Here is a 20,692-nt window from a genome sequence, read left to right as displayed (position 1 = left end):
TTTTTAAAATTAATGTATTTTTAGTTTTCAGCAATCACTCCCATGCACTTTCACGTTTTAAATTTTCTCTCCCTCCCTCCACAACACGGCATGCAATCTAATATAGGCTCTACATATACATTCCTATTAAACACATTTTCACATTAGTCATGTTGTAAGGAAGAATTAGAACCAATAGGAGGAACCACAAGAAAGAGGAAAGAAAACAAAGCAGAAGGAAAAAAAGAGCAAACAGTATGTTTCGATCTGCATTCAAACTCCATAGTTCTTTCTGTAGCATATTCTTCAGGTGATAGATCTTCAGGCTATTACTGTTATCAACAGGTCATGTTTTCTAGCTTTCTAAGATTTGTCAGAGCTCATGTGCCTTGGATAAGGAACAGTTACCTCATGGCCATTAGGTGTCTTTAGAGCTGAGTGAGATCTTTAGTAGAGGGATTATATCAAATATTAAACATAGTAGAAGCTTTAAAAATGTTCCAAGATCTAAATGAACTTGATAATCTGTTATCAGGTTAGTTGTTCCTCAGTTGAAATAAGAAAGGGTTTGGGGACGAAGACTATAGAATTTGAGAGACAGGGTTTATTCCTTTTCTCAAAAAATAATTGAATATGATTTTATTATTTTTAATTTTATTTAAATTTATTATTTAAATAATTTAAATTTAATCTAAATATATTTTATGTTTAGTAGCAATTATATTTAATTATGATAAGCTTCTAGGTTCTTTTTCATATGATATATGATTTTAATGAGGGTAGTGCAATGTTTCTTAGTGCTGTATGAATCCATTCTTCATAAAAGGTTTTGTAGTTGAATACCTGATTTACCCTTCCTGTAATCTTCCTTCTCCCCATCACGCTAGGTAATCCCTCACAATTAGTGATCATTAAGTGTCAAGATAAAGTGGGATCAAAATAAGCTAATTACTAATTACTCAAATTAAAATTGTAGCCTGGATACATGTAATAGGTGTGGTACTAAGTGTAGACATAGTCCTTGGAGCACTGACATGTGATTGTACATTTAAAATATAATAGGTACACATTGACTTCTTCCCAAGGTAACTATTTAAAGAGGAGCAAATATATGCACATCAATGCACAATTTTATCTAAAAAGAGCAGCATAGGGGCAGCTAGGTGGTACAGTGGATAGAGCTCTTGCCTTGGAGTCAGGAGGGCCTGAGTTCAAATCAGGCCTCAGATACTTGACACTTACTAGCTGTGTTACCCTGGGCAAGTCACTTATCCTACATTGCCTCACCAAAACAAACAAACAAACAAAAAAGAGCAGCATGATTACTTTAGGAGACCTTTATTTAGGAATCCAGGTGTGCTTCTATAGATACCTCTGGGTTCTATTGAATTTTTAGTTTTCAGGAATAAGGATTTCCTCTCTGCCTTTTTCTTAATCCATAATTAATTTGGCAGTGTTTCATCCAGTTCATTCTCCCATTGGCCTCCTAGGAGCTCTTTCTTCTAAAGCATTTTAGGGTTTGTACCATTAGTTTCTCAGGTAACAGTGAAGTCACAGGTATGGTTTTTTTTTTAAATCATGACCTTTGGGAAGTGAATTTAATATCTGCCAATAAATGCATAGTGTCTCAATCCCAGTTCAACTGAACTTGCAGATCAGCTAATATAAGAGTTCTTAACTTTTCTTTGTATCATGAATCCCTTTGGTATTCTGATAAAGCCTCTCCTCAGAAAAATGTTTTCAATGAATTGAAGAAGCAGCTAAATTTCAGTTATAGGTTAGTGAAAATAAAGATGTAATTTTTTCTAATCCAGATTCATTTATCCCTTAGCACAGTACCTCAGTGGATTGCTTAACACAGTGCCTGGCACTTAGTAGGCATTTGATGAATGTTTATTGTATTACATTTCCCCCCCCTTCAGTCTGTGTATAGATACTTACATTGTCCACAGAATCATCATCTAGTGCAACCTACTATGAGAACCAGAAGTTGTGAGTTGCTCATAGGCACATAAATACTGGCACGGTAAAACAGAGGGATTAAAATTTTAGTTCTCCTGTCTCTCAGGCTAGTGTGTATATTTCACTGAGCTACGTTGAGTACCCAGTGGTTTCAAGGTATTTTTTCTTCCATTGGTGCTGTTTGTCCTTCATTCTCAAAGAGAACCGATGACATCAGGAGTGATGTCTTAACTTGCAAGTGAACTGGATCTAAGTGAGACAGAGCTGTGCAAAGTCATTGGCTTCACTCTCCAGCAGCAAGACAGGTTAGGATGACTGGTAATGACCCAGAATGCAGTGGCGACCTTGGCTTTTTTAAGCTAAAGTGTTTCCATGGTCTCTGTCAATCTACTAGTTTTGAATTGACCTAAGCATATGAATCTGGGTGGTCATTGTGAATGAAGTTTTTATTTGTTAAACAGTCTTTTTTTTTCTTTTGGGCAAGGCAGTTGGGGGTTAAGTGACTTGCCTAGGATCACACAGCTAGTAAATATCAAGGGTCTGAGGTCGGATTTGAACTCAGGTCCTTCTGACTCCACAGCTGATGTTCTATCCACTGAAACACCTACCTGCCCCTGTTTTTATTTGTTAAGATAAAAAAAATAAAACCATGGAAGCATTTCGTTCACCTTTAAAATAGGATTTCAAGTGTAATTTCCAGATTTTTGTTTCATGCAGTTGATTGTCGAAACTGAAAAATGCAGCCTTTCCATGAAGATGGCATCATCAGAAGATGTGAATGACGTGCTGGCACACATTGGCACCTGTCTTCGAAAGATATTCCCTGGTCTTTCACCAGCGTAAGTACCCTATTGGGATGACACCAATCATGGACGTGATTCTTTATCAAAGTTAAAGAGAGGAAATTTCTTTTTTCTCTCTTCCAACCAGAAACTATTTTCCTGTAGTCCTGAAGCTTCAGAAAGGATCTAAGTAAGGTGGAGGAAGGAACATGGTTTCTTATTACTTTGACTTAATGGTCAAAACATAAATATTGAAGCCTTTTTAATATGTCACCTCTTTCCCTTACAAGAATTTCCCTTCATGTGTATTAATGGTGTTCCAGGAATAGAATCCAATGTGTAGGGGAACTATCTGCAATAATTCTTCTAGTATAAGATGTTTTATATATATATATATATATATATATATATATATATATTATATATATATATATATAATATATATATATGTACACATAACACACACACACATATTTTTTTTTCTATATATATACACATACACACACACACACACACATATTTTTTTTTCAGAAGAGAAAACTTGAAAGCAAACTAGGAAAACCAGACTCTTGCCTTCCATTTCTCTGATTTTTCCAAAACTACTACACAAATTCTCTCTGCTTATATGCCCCATATTTCTTTGTGTACATTTTTAATAGAGCTTACTTCTGGGTGGCAGAATTTATTATTTTGTGTTACCATTAATACTAAAATTATATGGACTGGGGAAAGAAAGTAAATGCCGTGGCTTGTGCTAAAAACATATCCTGGAATAATCTTATTTCCCATCCCTACTCCTACATTCTATTGTAACAATGTCCAGCTTGTTCTGGGTTGTTCAGGGAAGAACATACATAAAGTACCATCGTCTCCGCAGGATCCTGAGTCACTGAGGATTGGTTGTGCATCAGAGTATGATGAGGGAACCAGATGAGAGCTATTGACTACACACACACACACACACACCCCTCCTGCACCTTCTCCCTCTCTTTCTCTCTCCTGCTCTCCATCTTTTCTTTCCTTCCCTCCCTCCCTCCCTCCCTCCCTTTTCCTATGTCTTTCTGCTTCTGCATCTTATAGAAAAATGTACAGACAGATGTGGACACACATGACCTTACAGTTGAATTTAAGCCTCTGGTTAGAGTATGAGTTCCTTGAGAAAACTGTCTCACTTTTCTGTTTGTAACCCTCCTGCTTAATATATATTTTTTTCATTCATTCTTTGAATTACTGCAACTTAGTTTCTGGACTTCTTCCATGAATAGCCTCCATGTTTGGCATTTTGGAGAACCGTGTTGGGGGTGAAAGGGATCTATGAATAACCCTCTAATCACTTGACTTTTGGATACATTTAATTAAGGATTAAATGCCATCTTAGTCCCTCTTTGTCTCACATCACCACAGCCCTTTTAAAAGGACAAGAAGGGAAGGCAGGAGCTGTTGGTTTCATAGTTATTCTCTCCTATCTCTCATTTCCCTTCTGAAGATACACTTCTATGGTGCTTTCTGAAATTTCTGGTTTCCTGAAGATGAAGGGATTTCCTTTCCCTCCCCTATGAAAGCTATGAACTGTCTTTTCGGTGCAATATGGGGAGAGAGTTGGGGGCCTTCCTCTGAGTGATGTAAAACTGGGCAGTCCCTGGCTTCTAAGTAGGCACATTTCTGTGGGAGTAGATGAGTGGGAGTAGATGGCAAGGTGAGGGGGATTTATAATGGCTTTGGAACTAATGTTAATGATGTTAATCTGCCCTCGTGAATGAGGGAATATTGGGAAATGGGTTTTCTCTAATCACATTAGTAATATAACTTTGCACATTTCTGGGCTTTAAATACACCTCCTTATAGCATATTCCTTTTTAAAATGTATGATAAATTAGCAAGTGTCTCTCACCAATGTTAATCACAGCTTTATTTGGAATGTCCTTGCAGCACCCTTAACTCTAAACAGATTTATCACATTCCTCATAGCACCATCTGAAAAGCTTTTTATGATGAAGGGAAAACAATTAAAATTTTAGCTGTGATTTTTTTTAAGGATTTATTACATTAGTTTTTCATACTTGATTTTGTTTTAAGAAGAGAAATTTGGATTCAGATGGTATTTTTATTTGTTCCTTTCATTTAACTCACAAGCAAAATCCTTGCTTTTCAGCAGTCAGTCAACTAGTGTTTGCTGGGTTCCTCCTTTGTGTCTGGGACTATGCTAGGCAGTATGAAGCAGATAGAACAACAACAATAATAGTAATAAGAAGTAGCATTTATAGTGCTTTAGGGTTTGCAAAATGCTTTAAAAATCTAATTTCATTTGTTCCTCCTAGCAACTGTCTGTGATAGTTGCTATTATTATCCTCATTTTACAGATGAGGGAAATGAGCCTGAGAGGGATGAAGTGATTTACAGAAGAGTCCCATAGCTAACAAGTATCTGCCATAAGATTTGAACTCAGTTTTTCTGCCTTGATGTCTTGCACTCTATTAACTGCTTTACCTTATTTTGTCTCTTGATTCCTATTGTACATTTGAATTGAGAAGACAAAATTAATGCATTAAATAAGAGAAAATAGGATATAATTAAGGCTAAACTATGTGGTACCCTCTGATTGCAGTAGCCAGTTAAATGGGAGAGCAGAAGATTAAATGAAGGCTGAAACAGACAAAAAAGACTTCTTGAGTGGTCTAGTACTTGAGAGGGGTAGGTCAAGTTTGAGTAGGGAAAAAGAGAAGGCTTGGGTTAGGAAAGCATTGTGGAAAAAAAATCATAGATTCACATTTTATCAGGATGAATGCTATAGAAATGACCAAAGCAAACTATTAAGTATGTGGTATGCATGTGTATGGGCACCCCTCCCAGTCACATGAAATGCAAATATTGTGTTGAGTTGTAATGTTTATATTCCTAAATATATGAGAATAGGCTTTAAAGCTAAAAGAGTCCCTAGAGATAAGAATTTAGTCCGATTCCCTCATTTTAGATATGAAGAAATTGGCTTCTCTGTAGATCTTCCTTCCAGCCCCACTATCATCGTGCCTTCCTGGAAGAGAAATAATCGTCTACAAAAAGTATTGTCCCACATGTACATGATGTTGTGAGGTGAATCACTAATTTTGGCAGCTACATAAATCCTATTATTCTTAATTCTAATTAAGATGTTTATTTTAAAAATCAAAAGTTATATTTGGGTATTGAAATGGAACAGTGATCTCACTGATAAGCCTATCCCCTACAGCAAGCACTGCATTCTGTAGCTCATGGATTCTAGGGATAATTGATTTGAAGTCAGAGGACCCAGGTTCAAATTCTAATTCTGCTATTTACTCCTGTGTGACCTAGGGGCAAGTCACCTCTTTGGGAGAAAGTTTCTTCATTGTGTGATAGAGTAAATAATACCTGTGATGAGAAGCAGCGTGGTATAGGAGCTAGAAAGCCAGCTTTGGTGTCAGGAAGATCTCTGGCATGTAATAGCTTTATGACTGTGGCCAAGTTCCTGATCCTCTCAATGATCTAGGAAACTCTGAGCCTGAGTTGTGTTGCCAATATGCAGTAGTGGAGGGAGTTTCTTTAACAGGGAATTCCCTGTATCAATGTCTAAGGTCTAAACCAAAAAGAAAAACTTCCAATAACTAGTCATAGTGTTGTCATGAGGTACAAATGAAATACTAGAACTTTTTTTTTTTCAAACCGTAAGGCTTGAATGTGGTATATGATCATGATAGAGTGTTACTGTGCTATGACAATTGATGGAGCTCAGTGATCTTAGAAAAACATGGATAAACTTGCATGAAATAATGAGTGAAATGAGCAGAATCAAAAAGACATTGTATACAGTAACAGAAACATTGTTTTAAGAGCGACTTTGAGCAACTAAATTACTTTGATTATTAAAAATACCCAAATTAACTACAAGGGACACATGAAGAAAGGTGCTGTCTGCATCCAGAGAAAGAACTAATAAATTGAAGTACATATGGAATGGTTTTACATATATACATATTTGTGTCTAATGGTATCCATCGGGGGGGGGAAGAAGAGGAAAAGACGAAAGTTATAATTTAAAAGGAATTGCATGTTTTATATGATAGATTTGCAGTTTTGTGTGTAGTTTTCTTTTTTTAATCTATTCTGTATTCTGGAAATGCTTGTTTTATTAAAGTTTAGAATAAAATAAATCAATTTTAAAAAATCTTAAAGCATTATAAATGTCAATTACTATTACTACCCCCCCCATACTAGTGTACCACTACCATTAAAAGGCATCCTGTTATAATGGATAGAGAAGTGGCCTTGAAATCAGAAGGACCTAGGTTCAACCTGAAAGCAAGCCAATTAAATATTCTGAGCAACTTTCTATTAAAAACAAAAACAACTATAACTAGCACTTTTAATGTTTGCAAAGTACTTTACATATATTAACTCTTGATTTCACAACATCCCTAAAAATAGGTGTTTTTATTGTCCCAATTTTACAGATGAGGAAACTGAGGTATACAGAGGTTAAATGATTTGCCCAGGTTCACATGGCTGGTAAGTGTCTGAGGCAGGATTCAAACTCTTTTCTTTCTGTCTGCAAGTCTTGCCCTCTATTCACGATGTCACCTAGTTTTCTTCTATGACTGTAACATGCTGACCTACTTTTATGGAAGTAATTTGTTTAACCTGGAAGTCCCTTATTCAATAGTTCCAGTCCCTAGTCCTATCTTTGTCATTATTTCTATTATTACTTTTAAAAGCAACACCCATTTATTGTTGTTATAATTTTTGTTTGTTTGGACCTGTGATCTCCCCTGTATAGGGAACACCCAGCATGGAAACTCACTTTATTAATGCAGATTCAGTAGTTTGTAGATATACAGTATGCCACAGTGCCTTAATTTTTTTTGGGGGGGTTTAAATATTCCCCTTTATAGAGAAATTTCCAATTAAAAAATAAAAGCAGAATAAATTCCCTAGTCTTGCAAGGTTGGAAGTTTGTCTGTAATGCCTCTTCAGCTGAAGGAATGTTAAAGACCATACTCAGCAGGGCAACAAAATTAGTCTAACTATTCATTCAGTTTATTTAATACAAACAGTGATTGGCTACAGTTTTCACCTTTGGAATGGTCATAGTGTTATGGAAACATGGCCCTCTGTCACCTGTCTAAAATAAGAAAAGCAGCAGAGTGTGATGGAAAAAAGAATCCACTTGGGAGTCAAGTGGCCCTGAAGTTCAAGCTTATAACATACCCTGGTTGTTGTCCTTTGTTTTTTTTTCCCTTAGGCAATGGGATTAAGTGACTTGCCTAGGGTCACACAGCTAGTAAGTGTGAAGGATCTGAGGCCAGATTTGAATGCAGGTCCTCCTGACCCCAGGGCCAGCAGTCTATCCACTGCTGCTACATAGCTGCCCCTGTCCTTTGTTCTGAAAGAGGACCAAAATGGCATCCTTATGTTGGAGTCAGGGTACAGTGTGTCTGATTGTGGCTGATCAGACCAATCTGAAGGTTCTACCACAAGTGGGGCACAAATCGTCCATATTTGAAGTAGAGATGTGTCTAAATTTGTTCATCTCATGTTTATTTTGAGCTACTGCAATTCTGCTTTGCTCATCGAGCACAGCACCTTCTTTGATGGGGGCATGTCATGTGGGTTGGTCCTGTGCCAATGTTTCCCAAGTCTTACAAATAATCCTAAAGACCTTCAGAGAGACCTTGAGAGTGTCTTCTGATCTCTCTGTGAGTGTGAGCTCTCTGTAAAATAGTCTTTCTGGAAAATTTCCATTTGGCATTTGAATAATGTGGCCACAGCATCAGAGTTATCCTGTTTACAATAGAGTTTGAATGCTTGACAGTTTAGTTTGAGAAAGGACTTCAGTGTCCCAGACCTTATCTTGCCAGGTGATGTTCAGATGGAAGCGTGGTGAAAAATGTGCTCTGTGCACATTTTGTTCTCTTGCATAGCTTTATTCTTAGAAGAGACTGTCAAGGTCTTATAGTTTAATCCTGACATTTTATATTTGGAAAATCTGAGGCCCAGAGAAGTTGTGAGTTGCATAAGGGTATTCAGGACAGTTTTCTGTCTCCAAATCTAGCACTTTTTCCAGTGTGTAGCCTTTGGTACACACTAATGAACACTGACATAACCACAGACATTAAAAGGTAGTATCTAGAGCACATTTTAATCCTGCTCGCTCTTTATTTCATTTTTTGTTTTAAAAGCTATATTGACATAGGAGTTATTTCTATACAACTAGCTTTCTCTTTTAAAACCGTATTACCAACATCAACAGCAAACAGGCAAACCATCTGATATAGTGATCATACCTGAGAGGATATATATATATGTGTGTATGTATATATATATATATATATTTTTTTTTTTATGACACTCTACGTGCATAGCTCAGGGAAAGGCAGGTAGTGCATATCCTCAACTTTTCTCTATGTCCAAGGTTGATCATTATAATTACAAAGCAGTAGGGTTTGCTTTATTAGAGTCAGCCAGGAGCACAGCAAATAGAGAGTACCAGTTGTATAGGCAGGAATGCCCAAGTTCAAAGTCAGTCTCAGACACTTAATGAGATATGTGACCCTGGGGCAATTTACTTAATATTTACCCAACTCAGTTTCTTCATCTGTAAAACTGAGTTAATAATAGCCCCTACTGCCCAGGGTGGTTTTGAGGGTAAAATGAGATAATATCTGTAAAGTGCTTTTCAAACCTTAAAGTACTTTGCAAACCTAAAATATTACATAAATGCTATTAGTGCTCTTTTTTTCCCTTGATAGTAGTTTATTTTTTTTCTAATTACATGCAAACATAGTTTTCAACATTCATTTTTGTAAATTTTGAGCTCCAAATTTTTCTCTCTTCCTCTCTCCTCAAGACAGCAAGCATTTTGACATAGCTATTTATGTACAATCATGTTAAACACATATCCCATATTAGTCAATTTGTGAAAGAAGAATCAGAACAAAAGGGGAAAACCAGGACACAGAAAAAACAAAAACAAAAAAAAGAGAGAGAAAATAGTAAGCTTTGATCTGCATTCAGACTCCATAATTCTTTCTCTGGTTGTGGACAGCATGTTCTATCATGAGTCTTTTGGAATTGTCTTGGATCATTGTATTGCTGTGAAGAGATAAGTCTATCATAGCTGTTCATCACACAATGTTGCTGTTGCTGTGTACATTGTCCTGCTGGTTCTGTTCACTTTACTCAGCATCAGTTCATGTAAATCTTTCTAGGTTTTTCTGAAATCTGCCTGCTTGTCATTTCTTATAGAAAAATAGTATTCCATTACATTTATATACCAGAACTTGTTCAGCCATTCCCCAATTGATGGATATCCATTCAATTTTCAATTCTTTACCACCACAAAAAGAGCTACTGTCAAGATTTTTGTACATGTCAGTCCTTTTCCCTTTTTTATGATACAGACTTAGTAGTGGTATTGCTAGATCAAAGGGTATGCACAATTTTATAACCCTTTGGGCTTAGTTCCAGATTGCTCTCCAGAATGATTGAAGCAGTTCACAACTCCACCAATAATGCATTTGTGTTCCAATTATCCCACAACTTCTCTAACATTTATCATTTTTCTTTTCTGTCATCTTAACCAATCTGACAGGTGTGAGGTGGTACCTCAGAGTTATTTCAATTTGCATTTCTCTAATCAATAGTGATTTAGAGCATTTTTTCATATGATTATAGATAGCTTTAATTTCTTCCTCTGAAAACTGCCTACTCATACCCTTTGACCATTTATCAGTTGGGGAATAACTTGTATTCTTATAAATTTGACTCAATTCTTTATATATTTTATAAATGATGTCTTTATCAGAAACCTTGGTTGTAGTGTTAGCATTAGCAATAAGAGAAGAAAAAGAAATGGAAGGAATTAGAATAGGCAATGAGGAAACAAAACTATCACTCTTTGTAGATGATATGATTGTATACTTATGGAATACTAGAGAACCAGCTAAAAAACTACTTCACACAATTCACAGCTTTAATGAAGTTGCAGGATATAAAATAAACCCACATAAATCATCAGCATTCTATATATTATCAGCAAAGCTAAGAAAGAAGATATAGAAAGAAAAATTCCATTTAAAATAATTGTAGATAATATAAAATATTTGGGAGTCTACCTGCCAAAACAAACCCAGGAACTGTATGAACACAATTAAAAAACACTTTTCACACAAATTAAGTCAAATATAAACAACTGGAAAAATATCAATTGCTCATGGGTGGACCAAGCTAATATAATAAAAATGAAAATTTTACCTAAATTAATTTACTTTTTCAGTGCCATACCAATCAAATTACCAAAATTATTTTACAGAGCTAGAAAAAAATGACAAAAATTCATTTGGAAGAATAAAAGGGTAAGAATATCAAGGGAATTAATGGGAAAAAAATGGCAAAGGAAGGTGGCCTAGCCATAACAGATCTCAAACTATATTTATTAGAAAGTGGCAATTTGGTACTGGCTAAAAAATGTGATGCATCGGTGGAATAGGTTAGGTACACAAGACGTAGTAGCAAATGATTGTAGTAATCTATTGTTTGAGAAACCCAAAGATTCCAACTTCTGGGATAAGAACTCAGTATTTGACAAAAACTTCTGGGAAAACTGGAAAATAGTATAGCAAAAACTAGCTATAGTCCAATAACCCAAACCCTATGCCACGATAAAGTAAAAAATGGGCACACGATTTAGATATAAGGGATGATACAATAAGCAAATCAGGAGAGCAAGGAATAATTTACCTGTCAGCTCTATGGAGAAAGGAAGAATTTATGACCAAACAAAAGACAGAGAACTTTATGAAATGCTTTATTTTGTTTTAAATTTATGATTATATTTATTATATAATATGTAATATTATATATTATATTAAATTTATATTAAATTTTCAATTTAAAACAAAATGGATAATTTTGATTACATTAAATTAAATATATTTTGCAGAAACAAAACCAATGCAACCAAGAGTAGAAGGAAAGCAGAAAACTGGGAAACAGTTTTTACAGCTGGCGTTTCTGATGTTAGCATTCTTTTCATCTACATTATTGTTTTCATATATTTTTCTTCCTTTCTTAGCTTCCTCTACTCTAAAACAATTCATAGATCTTTCTGTGTTTCTCAGAATTCTTTATATTCATCATTACTTACAATGCAATAATTTTCCATTAAGTTAATATATCTTATCATTTGTTTAGTCCCTCCACAATCTATGTATACTTCCTTTGTTTCTACTTTTTCTGCTAATCCTTAAAAGTGGATAGTTTGACCTATATGAAACTTTTCATTCTGTCTTTGGTTTCCTTGGGGTATGTGTCCAGCAGCAGAATCTTTGAAACTCTTTGTCTTAAAGATGAGAAAAAATAAGGCCCCTAGATCTCAAGTGACTTACCCACATAGAGTAATAAGTGGTAGGGATGGGATTTGAATGTTTCCACTGTACCCTCTATTAAGAGGAAGACAGAAAAACAGAAACACCATAAACAGGATAATCTCTCAGTTTTTGAGTCTGGCTCTATATAAATAAGATTAAGTCTCCAAAGACTACAATTAAGTTGTTTTGACTTACCATAATAAAAAAATAGATATATCTTGAAGCCAACACAGAAGATCTTTTTTTACTTTGTTGTTCAGTCATTTTCAGTTTCATCTGAGTCTTTGTAATCCCATTTGGGGTTTTCTTGGGAAAGATACTGAGGTGGTTTTCTGTTTCCTTCTCCAGTTTATTTTACAGATGAAGAAATTGAGGCAAACAGGTTTAAGTGACTTCCCTTGGGTCATAATCTACTGTCTAAGTCCAGATATGAATTTAGAAAGATGAGTCTTCCTGACTGCAAGCCTGGCACTCTGTGCTACCTAGCCTCCCTTTTTTGTCACCACATTGACCAAAAATCTGTAAGCCCCTTCCTATAAATTAATCTTCCTAGAGTGGAAATCAGGAAGGAAAAGACATTAGTCTTCAATAGTCAAGAAACATTTTAAAGCAGCTACTGTGTGCCAGGCACTGTGCCTGTCTGAGAATACAAGTACAAAAATAGAAAGATAGACCTTCCCCTCAAGGAGGTCATAATCTAAAGGAGAAAGAAAATACACAAAAGGAAGGTGAAGGGGACAGCTAGTGGCACAGTGGGTAGAGCACCAGTCCTGGATTCATAAGGACCTAAGTTCAAATCCGGCCTCAGATACATAACACTTACTAGCTATGTGATACTAGGCAAGTCACTTAACCCCTTTGCCTAACCAAAACAAAAAACCAAAAACAAAAGGAAGCTGAAAAGGCGGGGAGCGATGGGGAGGTACCTGAGCCATGGTGGGGAAGTCAAAGATGTCCCAGGTGGGAAATCAGATGTTTGTACTGAGTTCCCTTTTTAAATAGAGGTTTGGGGGTCCATAGCTTTGTTCTGTGATCAGAGGGGCAGAGGATAATAATAGGAAATGAGTAACAAGGCTGATGGGATCTTGCAGGATGATGTAGTTTTCCAAATGATGAGCTTTCTTGGAGCATGGTGGAGAAGGCAGGGAAGTCCCAAAGTTGTATAGTGGTCAGAAATGTAGAAATATCTGTGCTGAGCCCCTTCCTTCCAAATGAAATGAAAACGGGTTCTGTCACCCATCAACCACACCTTCAGGGTGTTGATGTTTACAGGAGAGCAGCAAAATGGCATGAACACCTGGCACGGTGTCAGTAAGACTTGGATTTAAGTCCTCCCCCTGATATTTATTTAGTAGCAGTGTGACTATGTCATTTAACCTTTGAGCCCAGGTTCTTTTTTTTCTTTTTTTTTTTTAATATAAATTTTTATTTTTAGTTTTCAACATTCACTTCCACAAGTTTTTGAATTCCAAATTTTCACCCCCTCCCCCCCCCAAGATGGCATGCATTCTGAATATCCCTTCCCCTAGTCTGTCCTCTCTTCTATCTCTCTCCCCTTCTTTTATCCCCTTCCCCTTCTATTTTCCTGTAGGGCAGGATAGACTTCTGTACCCCATTTCCTATATTTCTTATTTCCCAGTAGCATGTGAAAACATTTTTTTTAAAACATATGTTTTTAAAACTTTAGGTTTCAAATTTTCTCTCTTCCTCCCTCCCCACCCACCCTCATTGAAAAGGCAAGCAACTCAATATAGGTTGTACATGTGCAGTTATGCAAAACACTTCCATAGTAGACATGTTGTGAAAAACTAACTCTATTTCCCTTAATCCTATCCTGCCCTCCCATTTATTCTATTCTTTCTTTTGACCCTGTCCCTCCTCAGAAGTATTTACTTCTGATTACCCCCTTTCCCAATCTGCCCTCCTCTCTATCATCCCCCTGCTCTCTTGTCCCCTTCTCCCCCTATTTTCCTGTAGGGTAAGACAGATTTCCATACCCAATTGAATGTGTATGTTATTCCCTCCTTAAGCCAAATCCTATGAGAATAAGATTCACTCATTCCCTCTCACCTTCCCCTTTCCCCTCCACTGTAAGAGACTTTTCTTTTTGTTTTTTTTTGTGAGATAATTTACCCCATTCTACCTCTCCCTTTCTTCTTCTCGAGTATAATCCTCTCTCATCCCTTAATTTTATTCTCCAGATATGACCCCTTAATCTTCAACTCACCCTGTGCCCTCTATCTATCTATCTACATATACATACATATAATTTTTTCCTCCAACTACCCTAATACTGACAAAGGTCTCATGAGTTATAAATATCATCTTTCCATGCAGGAATGTAAACAGTTCAATCTTAATAAGTCTCTTATGATTTCTCTTTCCTGTTTACCTCTTCATGTTCCACTTGAGTCCTGTATTTGAAAGTCAAATTTTCTATTCAGCTCTGGTCTTTTCATCAAGAATGCTTGAAAGTCCTCTATTTCACTGAATGACCTTTTTTCCCCTGAAGGATTATACTCAGTTTTGCTGGGTAGGTGATTCTTGGTTGTAATCCTATCTCCTTTGCCCTCCGGAATATTATATTCCATGCCCTGCGTCCTTTAATGTAGAAGCTGCTAAATCTTGTGTTATCCTGATTGTGTTTCCACAGTACTTGAATTGTTTCCTTCTGGCAGCTTGTAATATTTTCTCCTTGACCTGGGAACTCTGGAATTTGGCTATAATATTCCTAGGAGTTTTCCTTTGGGGATCTCTTTCAGGAGGAGATCTGTGGATTCTTTCAATTTCTATTTTGCCCTCTGGTTCTATATATCAGGGCAGTTTTCCTTGATAATTTCTTGAAAGATGATGTCTAGGCTCTTTTTTTGATCATGGCTTTCAGATAGTCCAATAATTTTTAAATTCTCTCTCCTGGATCTATTTTCCAGGTCAGTTGTTTTTCCAATGAGATATTTCACATTGTTTTCTAATTTTTCATTCTTTTGGATTTGTTTACAGTGTCTTGATTTCTCATAAAGTCACTATCTTCCAATTGCTCTATTCTAATTTTTAAGGAAGTATTTTCTTCAGTAATCTTTTGGACTTCCTTTTCCATTTGGCCAATTTTTCTTTTTAGGGCATTTTCTCCTCATTGGCTTTTTGGACCTCTTTTGCCATTTGGGTTAGGCTTTTTTAAGGTGTTATTTTCTTCAGTATTTTTTTGGGTCTCCTTTAGCAAGCTGTTGACTTGTTTTTCATGATTTTCTTGCATCACTCTCATTTCTCTTCCAGTTTTTCCTCTACTTCCCTTACTTGCTTCTCAAAATCCCTTTTGAGCTCTTCCAAGGCCTGGGACTGATTCATATTTTTCTTGGAGGCTTTGGATGTAGGAGCTTTGACTTTGTTGTCTTCTTCTGGTTGTATTTTGATCTTCTTTTCACCAAAGTAAGATAATATAGTCTGACTTTTTGCACTGCTTGCTCATGATCCCAGCCAATTACTTGAGTTTTAAACTCTTTGTTAAGGTAAGATCTGCTTCCAATGTGGAGAATGTACTGTCCCAAGCTTGGGGTTTGTAGCTGTTTTCAGAGATACTTGTAGGGACCTGTAAATTTTCAGTTCTTCCAAGGTGGTATGATAAGGGGCGAGGTGTTTACTCCTTTCCTGGCCTGTGAACAAGTACTCCTTTCTGTCCTGTAACTGTGAGGAGGGGTTCCTCTCCACAGCCACTACAAGCTCCACCAGCCAGCGCTCCTCCTCACCCCAGCACGCTGCCCAGAACTGTGACCCAGATCCAACACGGGCAAAGCAAGAGATTCCTGCCTCAGCACTGGCAAAGAGATCCCTGCAATCCTTCTCTAATCAGCCACTGGATTCCCCCTCAGTCTGTGGGCCAGAAGTTAGGGAAGCAGCTGCCCCCCGGTGCCAAGCTCTTGGGGAATGGAGCTGAAACCCTGCCTTCCTTCAGCAGGGACAGAAACAGACTTTTCCCACTGACCTAAGTTGTCTTTGGCATTGGTGGGTTGAGGAGTCTGGAAACCTCCACAGCTGCCTGCGATTCAGTCCTCTGAGGCCTGCTCCAGGTTCGCACGCCCACGCCGGGCTGCGCTGCGCTCCCAGCCCTATGCGATACACCTTTCTGATCAATCATCCAGGTTGTCTTGGGCTGGAAATTTGTTTCACTCTGTCTTTTTGTGGGTTCTGCGGCTTCAGAATTTGTTAAGAGCCATTTTTTATGAGTATTTGCAGGGGTTTGGGGGAGAGCTTAAGCAAGTTACTGCTTTCACTCCGCCATCTTGGCTCCGCCTCCCGAGCCCAGGTTCTTCATCTGTAAAAGGGATGTAATAGTACTTACCTATAGCAACTGATTGTTGCAGAATTCGAATGAGATCATGGATATAGAGCATTTTGTGAATCTAAAAATGCTGTATGGAAGTGTCAGTGGTGGCAGGATTATTGTCATCAATTTCCTCATCGATAAGGAAATGATAAGCAGGAAAAAGGGTAGTGGGTATTTTAAGGATTGTTTTTAATGTCACTTTTAATACTAAACAACATACTACTTAAAAAAGAGTCATCCTTCACCAACAGGATGACAAAGAGTAAAAAATGCATAGAGCACACATGGGTAATAAAAACCTTTTTCATTTAGATGTGTACAAATGTGGCTGTCTTTTGTTTTAGTGGCTACTCTAAGCGCTTACAATTATGTTTTAATTTCTGCTTTCCATCTCTGTTTCCATCTCTATTCTTTGTTACTTTACAAACAGGCTTCTTGGCTTTTTTCCCTCATTAGGAGATCCAGTCTCACTATGTCTATTAAATTGCATTGCTCTTAAATTAAGCAGAACATCATCATCATCAGGATGATGATAACAATAATAACACCTGAAATTTATGTAATGCTTACTATATGCTGGTTACATGCTAGGTGCTTCCAAATTATTGTCTCATTTGATCCTCACAACAACCCTGGGAAGTAGATACCTATTATTATCTCCATTTTACCTGTGAGTAAATGGAGGCAAACAAGCTAAGTGACTTGCCCAGGGTAACACAGTTGATAAATGCCTAAGGCCAGATTTAATCTCTGAGTCCTTGACTCCAGGTCCAGGGTTCTCTCCACTATATCACCTAACATGAAAGGAATATAGTATTCTATTTTACAATTACATTGCTACTTTGTGGGGTTTCTTGCTTTTTTAGGACTCCTATCTTTTTTTTCTTTTTTAAAAATCACATTTATTTATTTTTCTCCTATCTTCTTTTTAACCATAAACCTTATTCCTAATGTAAACAGAAGCAGGGGAATTGCTAATTATTCTTTTTTGTTGTTATTCTGTTTAAGATACTTGCTTTTTTAGGGCTTGTTCTTCTTAATTAAATGTGGTGCATAGCATGCTTTTTAGGTTGCACTCTAGTTTTCTTGCACTATGCCTGAATATTTGCTTATGCTTTCAACATACTTGACTTAATTGACCATAGAAACTGTAACAAGTCATTTATGTTTGACAGCACATTTGACAGACTGAAGCAGTTTTCGTAGTTAAAATCAGTGCAGTGTGATGGAGTTAGCTTTACGTTTTTCATAAGAAGTGTATTATATATTACTTTACACAAGTTAGAGGTAATACGTATAGAAATAGAAGTTAAGGGAATAGGACTAAGTGTAGGTTTTTCTGAGTCTTAAAATGCCATTATGAGGTCAGGTGGCATTCCCCAATGTAGAAGTGGTCAAGGGATTTCAACAGTTTTCAAAAGAAGAATTGCAAACCATAAATAACAATATGAGAATATATTCTAAATCAGTTGGTAGGAAAAATGCAAATTAAAACCATTCTGAAGTTTCATCTCACATGATGCAGATTGGTAATGATGACAAAAAAAATGAGAACAGTCAGTGGTAGAAAAATTATACGAAGACAGATGCTCTAATATGTTGTTGCTTAGTTGTAAATTAGTTCAATTGTTCTGGGTATTAATTTTGAATTTTGAATGGAATGTTGATTAAACTGTCTATACTCTTTGGCCCATCAATCTCAGAATATAGCCCAGGAATGTCAAAGACATAGAAAGGTTTAATATATATCAACATATTAATAGCAGTACTCTGAGATTCCAAAGAATTAGAAACAAAGTAGATACCCACCAATTAGGGAATGATTGAAAAACAGTGTAGGAGCATATTGGATTATTGTCTAATAAACATTAAATGTAATAAATAAACAATAATGTATATGAGAAAGACAGAAAATAATAAATGATAAATAAACAGTGTGTATGAGGAAGACAGACAAACATTGGAAGATGTTTATAAACTGATGAAGAATAAAATGAGCAAAATCAAAAGAATACTGTGCACAGTGACTATAACAATGTAGAGGAAAGACCATTTGATATGACGGACGTGTCCCCATCCTTTTGATCCTCTTTGGTCTATGGTATATACTACAGAGTTTGGGTTTTCGGAGGGAATCGGCAAAAACTCATGGCAGTGCTGTGTCGAATTTTCGATTTAGGAAATAGTGATGATATGATTTAAGAACCTGAATAATCACACAGTGGATTTGTTTTCTCTACCACCTCAGACGGCTATGCACCCAGGTCATTCAAAGTCCCCTAATTGAAAGGGTACTGTTTTTTTTTTCTTAGTTTTCTTCAGTAGCTTTCTTTTTTTTTAAATAATGAATTTATTTTTAGTTTTCAACATTCACTCCCATAAGATTTTGAGTTTTAAGTTTTCTCCCCCTTCTCCTCCTCCCTCCCTAAGACAGTGTGCAATCAATAGTTTTCTTGTATACCCTTCAACCCTTGTTTTTTATGTAGGCAAGAAGTGTAAAAGAGAAAGAAAGATGTTAGTTACAACTCCCATGTAGAAGGGAAAGAAAGCTCATTTGTTTTACTTACTATAACTAAAGAAATACCCTGGCTTGCCCCTTGGTAGATTATGATTCCTTTTTAGTGCCCTGGCTTCACTTAATCACTTGCTTTCAGTCATTCCTAGTGTCCCAGAACAAGGCCGTGACTCCATGAAAATGCTAGAGGGATGGTGCTGAGCAGGACTTTTGGTTTAGTAGGAGAGCAGGAGTTGGATTTGGTTAACATTCCACATGGCTGCATTCTATCACATTATTGAGGTTGAAAATATCCTTTCAAATCCATGTTTCCATAACCAAGGATCCCTACAATGGTAGGATTCTAGGTCCTTATATGTGATTTTTATTTTATTTTCTATTTAAAATTTTTTTTTCAGGCAGTCTGAGTTAAGTGATTTGCCCAGAGTCACACAGCTAGTAAATGTCTGAAGCTGGATTTGAACTCAGGTCCTCATGATTCCAGGCTGCTGCTGTATCCACTGCGCCACCTAGCTCCCTTTTATATGTGGATTTTAGAAAATTTTGGCTGACTCAGTAAATCTCAAGAATTTCCATGGAGACAATAAAGGATTATTAACTATCTAAATACTTTTAGGAAGGCATTATGCTCAGTAGAATGAATATGAGACTGAGAAGTAAATCAATGATTTGTACCTTAAAACTGGGCTGTCCCTTTGCTTTGTGAACTGGTGACAAATATGTGCTTGAATTATGAGATTTGGAATTAAGAGAAATTTAGGAAGACTTGTGTGATGTGATGTTGAATAGAGTAAGCAGAAGAGCTCACAGTAACGAGAATAAGTATAAAGATAGTCAAACAGTTTAAATTCATTGACCAATTTTGGGCCACACTTCCCTCCTTTTGTTAGATGAATTTGGTTATCTTGTCTGTCTGTTTTGCTCAGCTGCTTTTCTTTGTTACAAAGGAGAGGGTATATCTGGAAATGACTGGAGTTAAAAGGGAATCAATAAGGTTTAAACATTATTATCTTTGAAAATGTTAAAAAAAAGTTGTGAAAGATATATTTTTTTTCTATAATTAGCACAACATTTTTGAGATTTCCTTTGAAGGGTAAAATAAGTTTGTTCACAGGACCTGGAGTCGGGAAGAACCTGAGTTCAAATTCAGCTTCAGACATCTGTTAGAAGTCTCTTAACCTGTCAGCTTTAGTTTCCTCAAGTGTAAAATGGAGATGATAATAGCATCTACCTTGTATGGTTGTTGTGAGGAATAAAAGCACTTAGCATAGTGCCTGCTACTTAGTCGGTGCTATCTAAATACTTATTCACTTCTTCGTTTCTTCTTTCCTCTTCCATTTCCCTTCTAAGTGAATCATTAAATACATTCCATGTGTATGGTCAGCCTTAAGGAAATCTAATGCTATGCCATTAGAATTGGAGTAGACTTGGAGGCGATCTAGTCTCCTTATTTTATGGTTAAGGAAACTGAGGCTCAGAGATGTTAAGTAACCTGCTTCAGGTTAAGTTACCTTTTCAGTAGGAGTCTGAGACAGGTCTTGAATTTGGGTATTCCTCACTCCAAATCCATCATGCTGTCTACAATGACCCCTACTTCATTATTATTATTATTATTATTATTATTATTATTATTATTATTATTATTATTATTATTATTATATTATTATTATTCCTGGTGCTACCCTTTTTTTTCAATAATTTATTTAGTTTTAGTTTTCAACATTCACTTCCATAAGATTTTGAATTTTAAATT

At 36.4% G+C, this 20,692-nt stretch overlaps 1 protein-coding gene across 5 annotated transcripts in view; it reads left to right on the top strand.

Moving 5' to 3' along the window:
* The window catches only part of CARMIL1 (capping protein regulator and myosin 1 linker 1), a 382,099-nt gene that overhangs the window by 189,287 nt on the left and 172,120 nt on the right, over window positions 1-20,692 (top strand). For all 5 annotated transcript variants that reach the window (XM_020986870.2, XM_020986868.2, XM_020986867.2 and 2 more), the window contains one exon: window positions 2,659-2,780. In XM_020986870.2, coding sequence (XP_020842529.1) covers window positions 2,659-2,780 — 122 coding nt within the window. The remainder of the gene's footprint in view (window positions 1-2,658; window positions 2,781-20,692) is intronic.

Source organism: Phascolarctos cinereus, unplaced genomic scaffold (genome assembly GCF_003287225.1).
Source record: "Phascolarctos cinereus isolate Bilbo 61053 unplaced genomic scaffold, phaCin_HiC Scaffold_4;HRSCAF=312, whole genome shotgun sequence".
In the NCBI taxonomy this organism is placed as follows: domain Eukaryota; kingdom Metazoa; phylum Chordata; class Mammalia; order Diprotodontia; family Phascolarctidae; genus Phascolarctos; species Phascolarctos cinereus.
The sequence above is the reverse complement of the archived record's forward strand: the minus strand, read 5'-3'. Positions and strand labels throughout refer to the sequence as shown.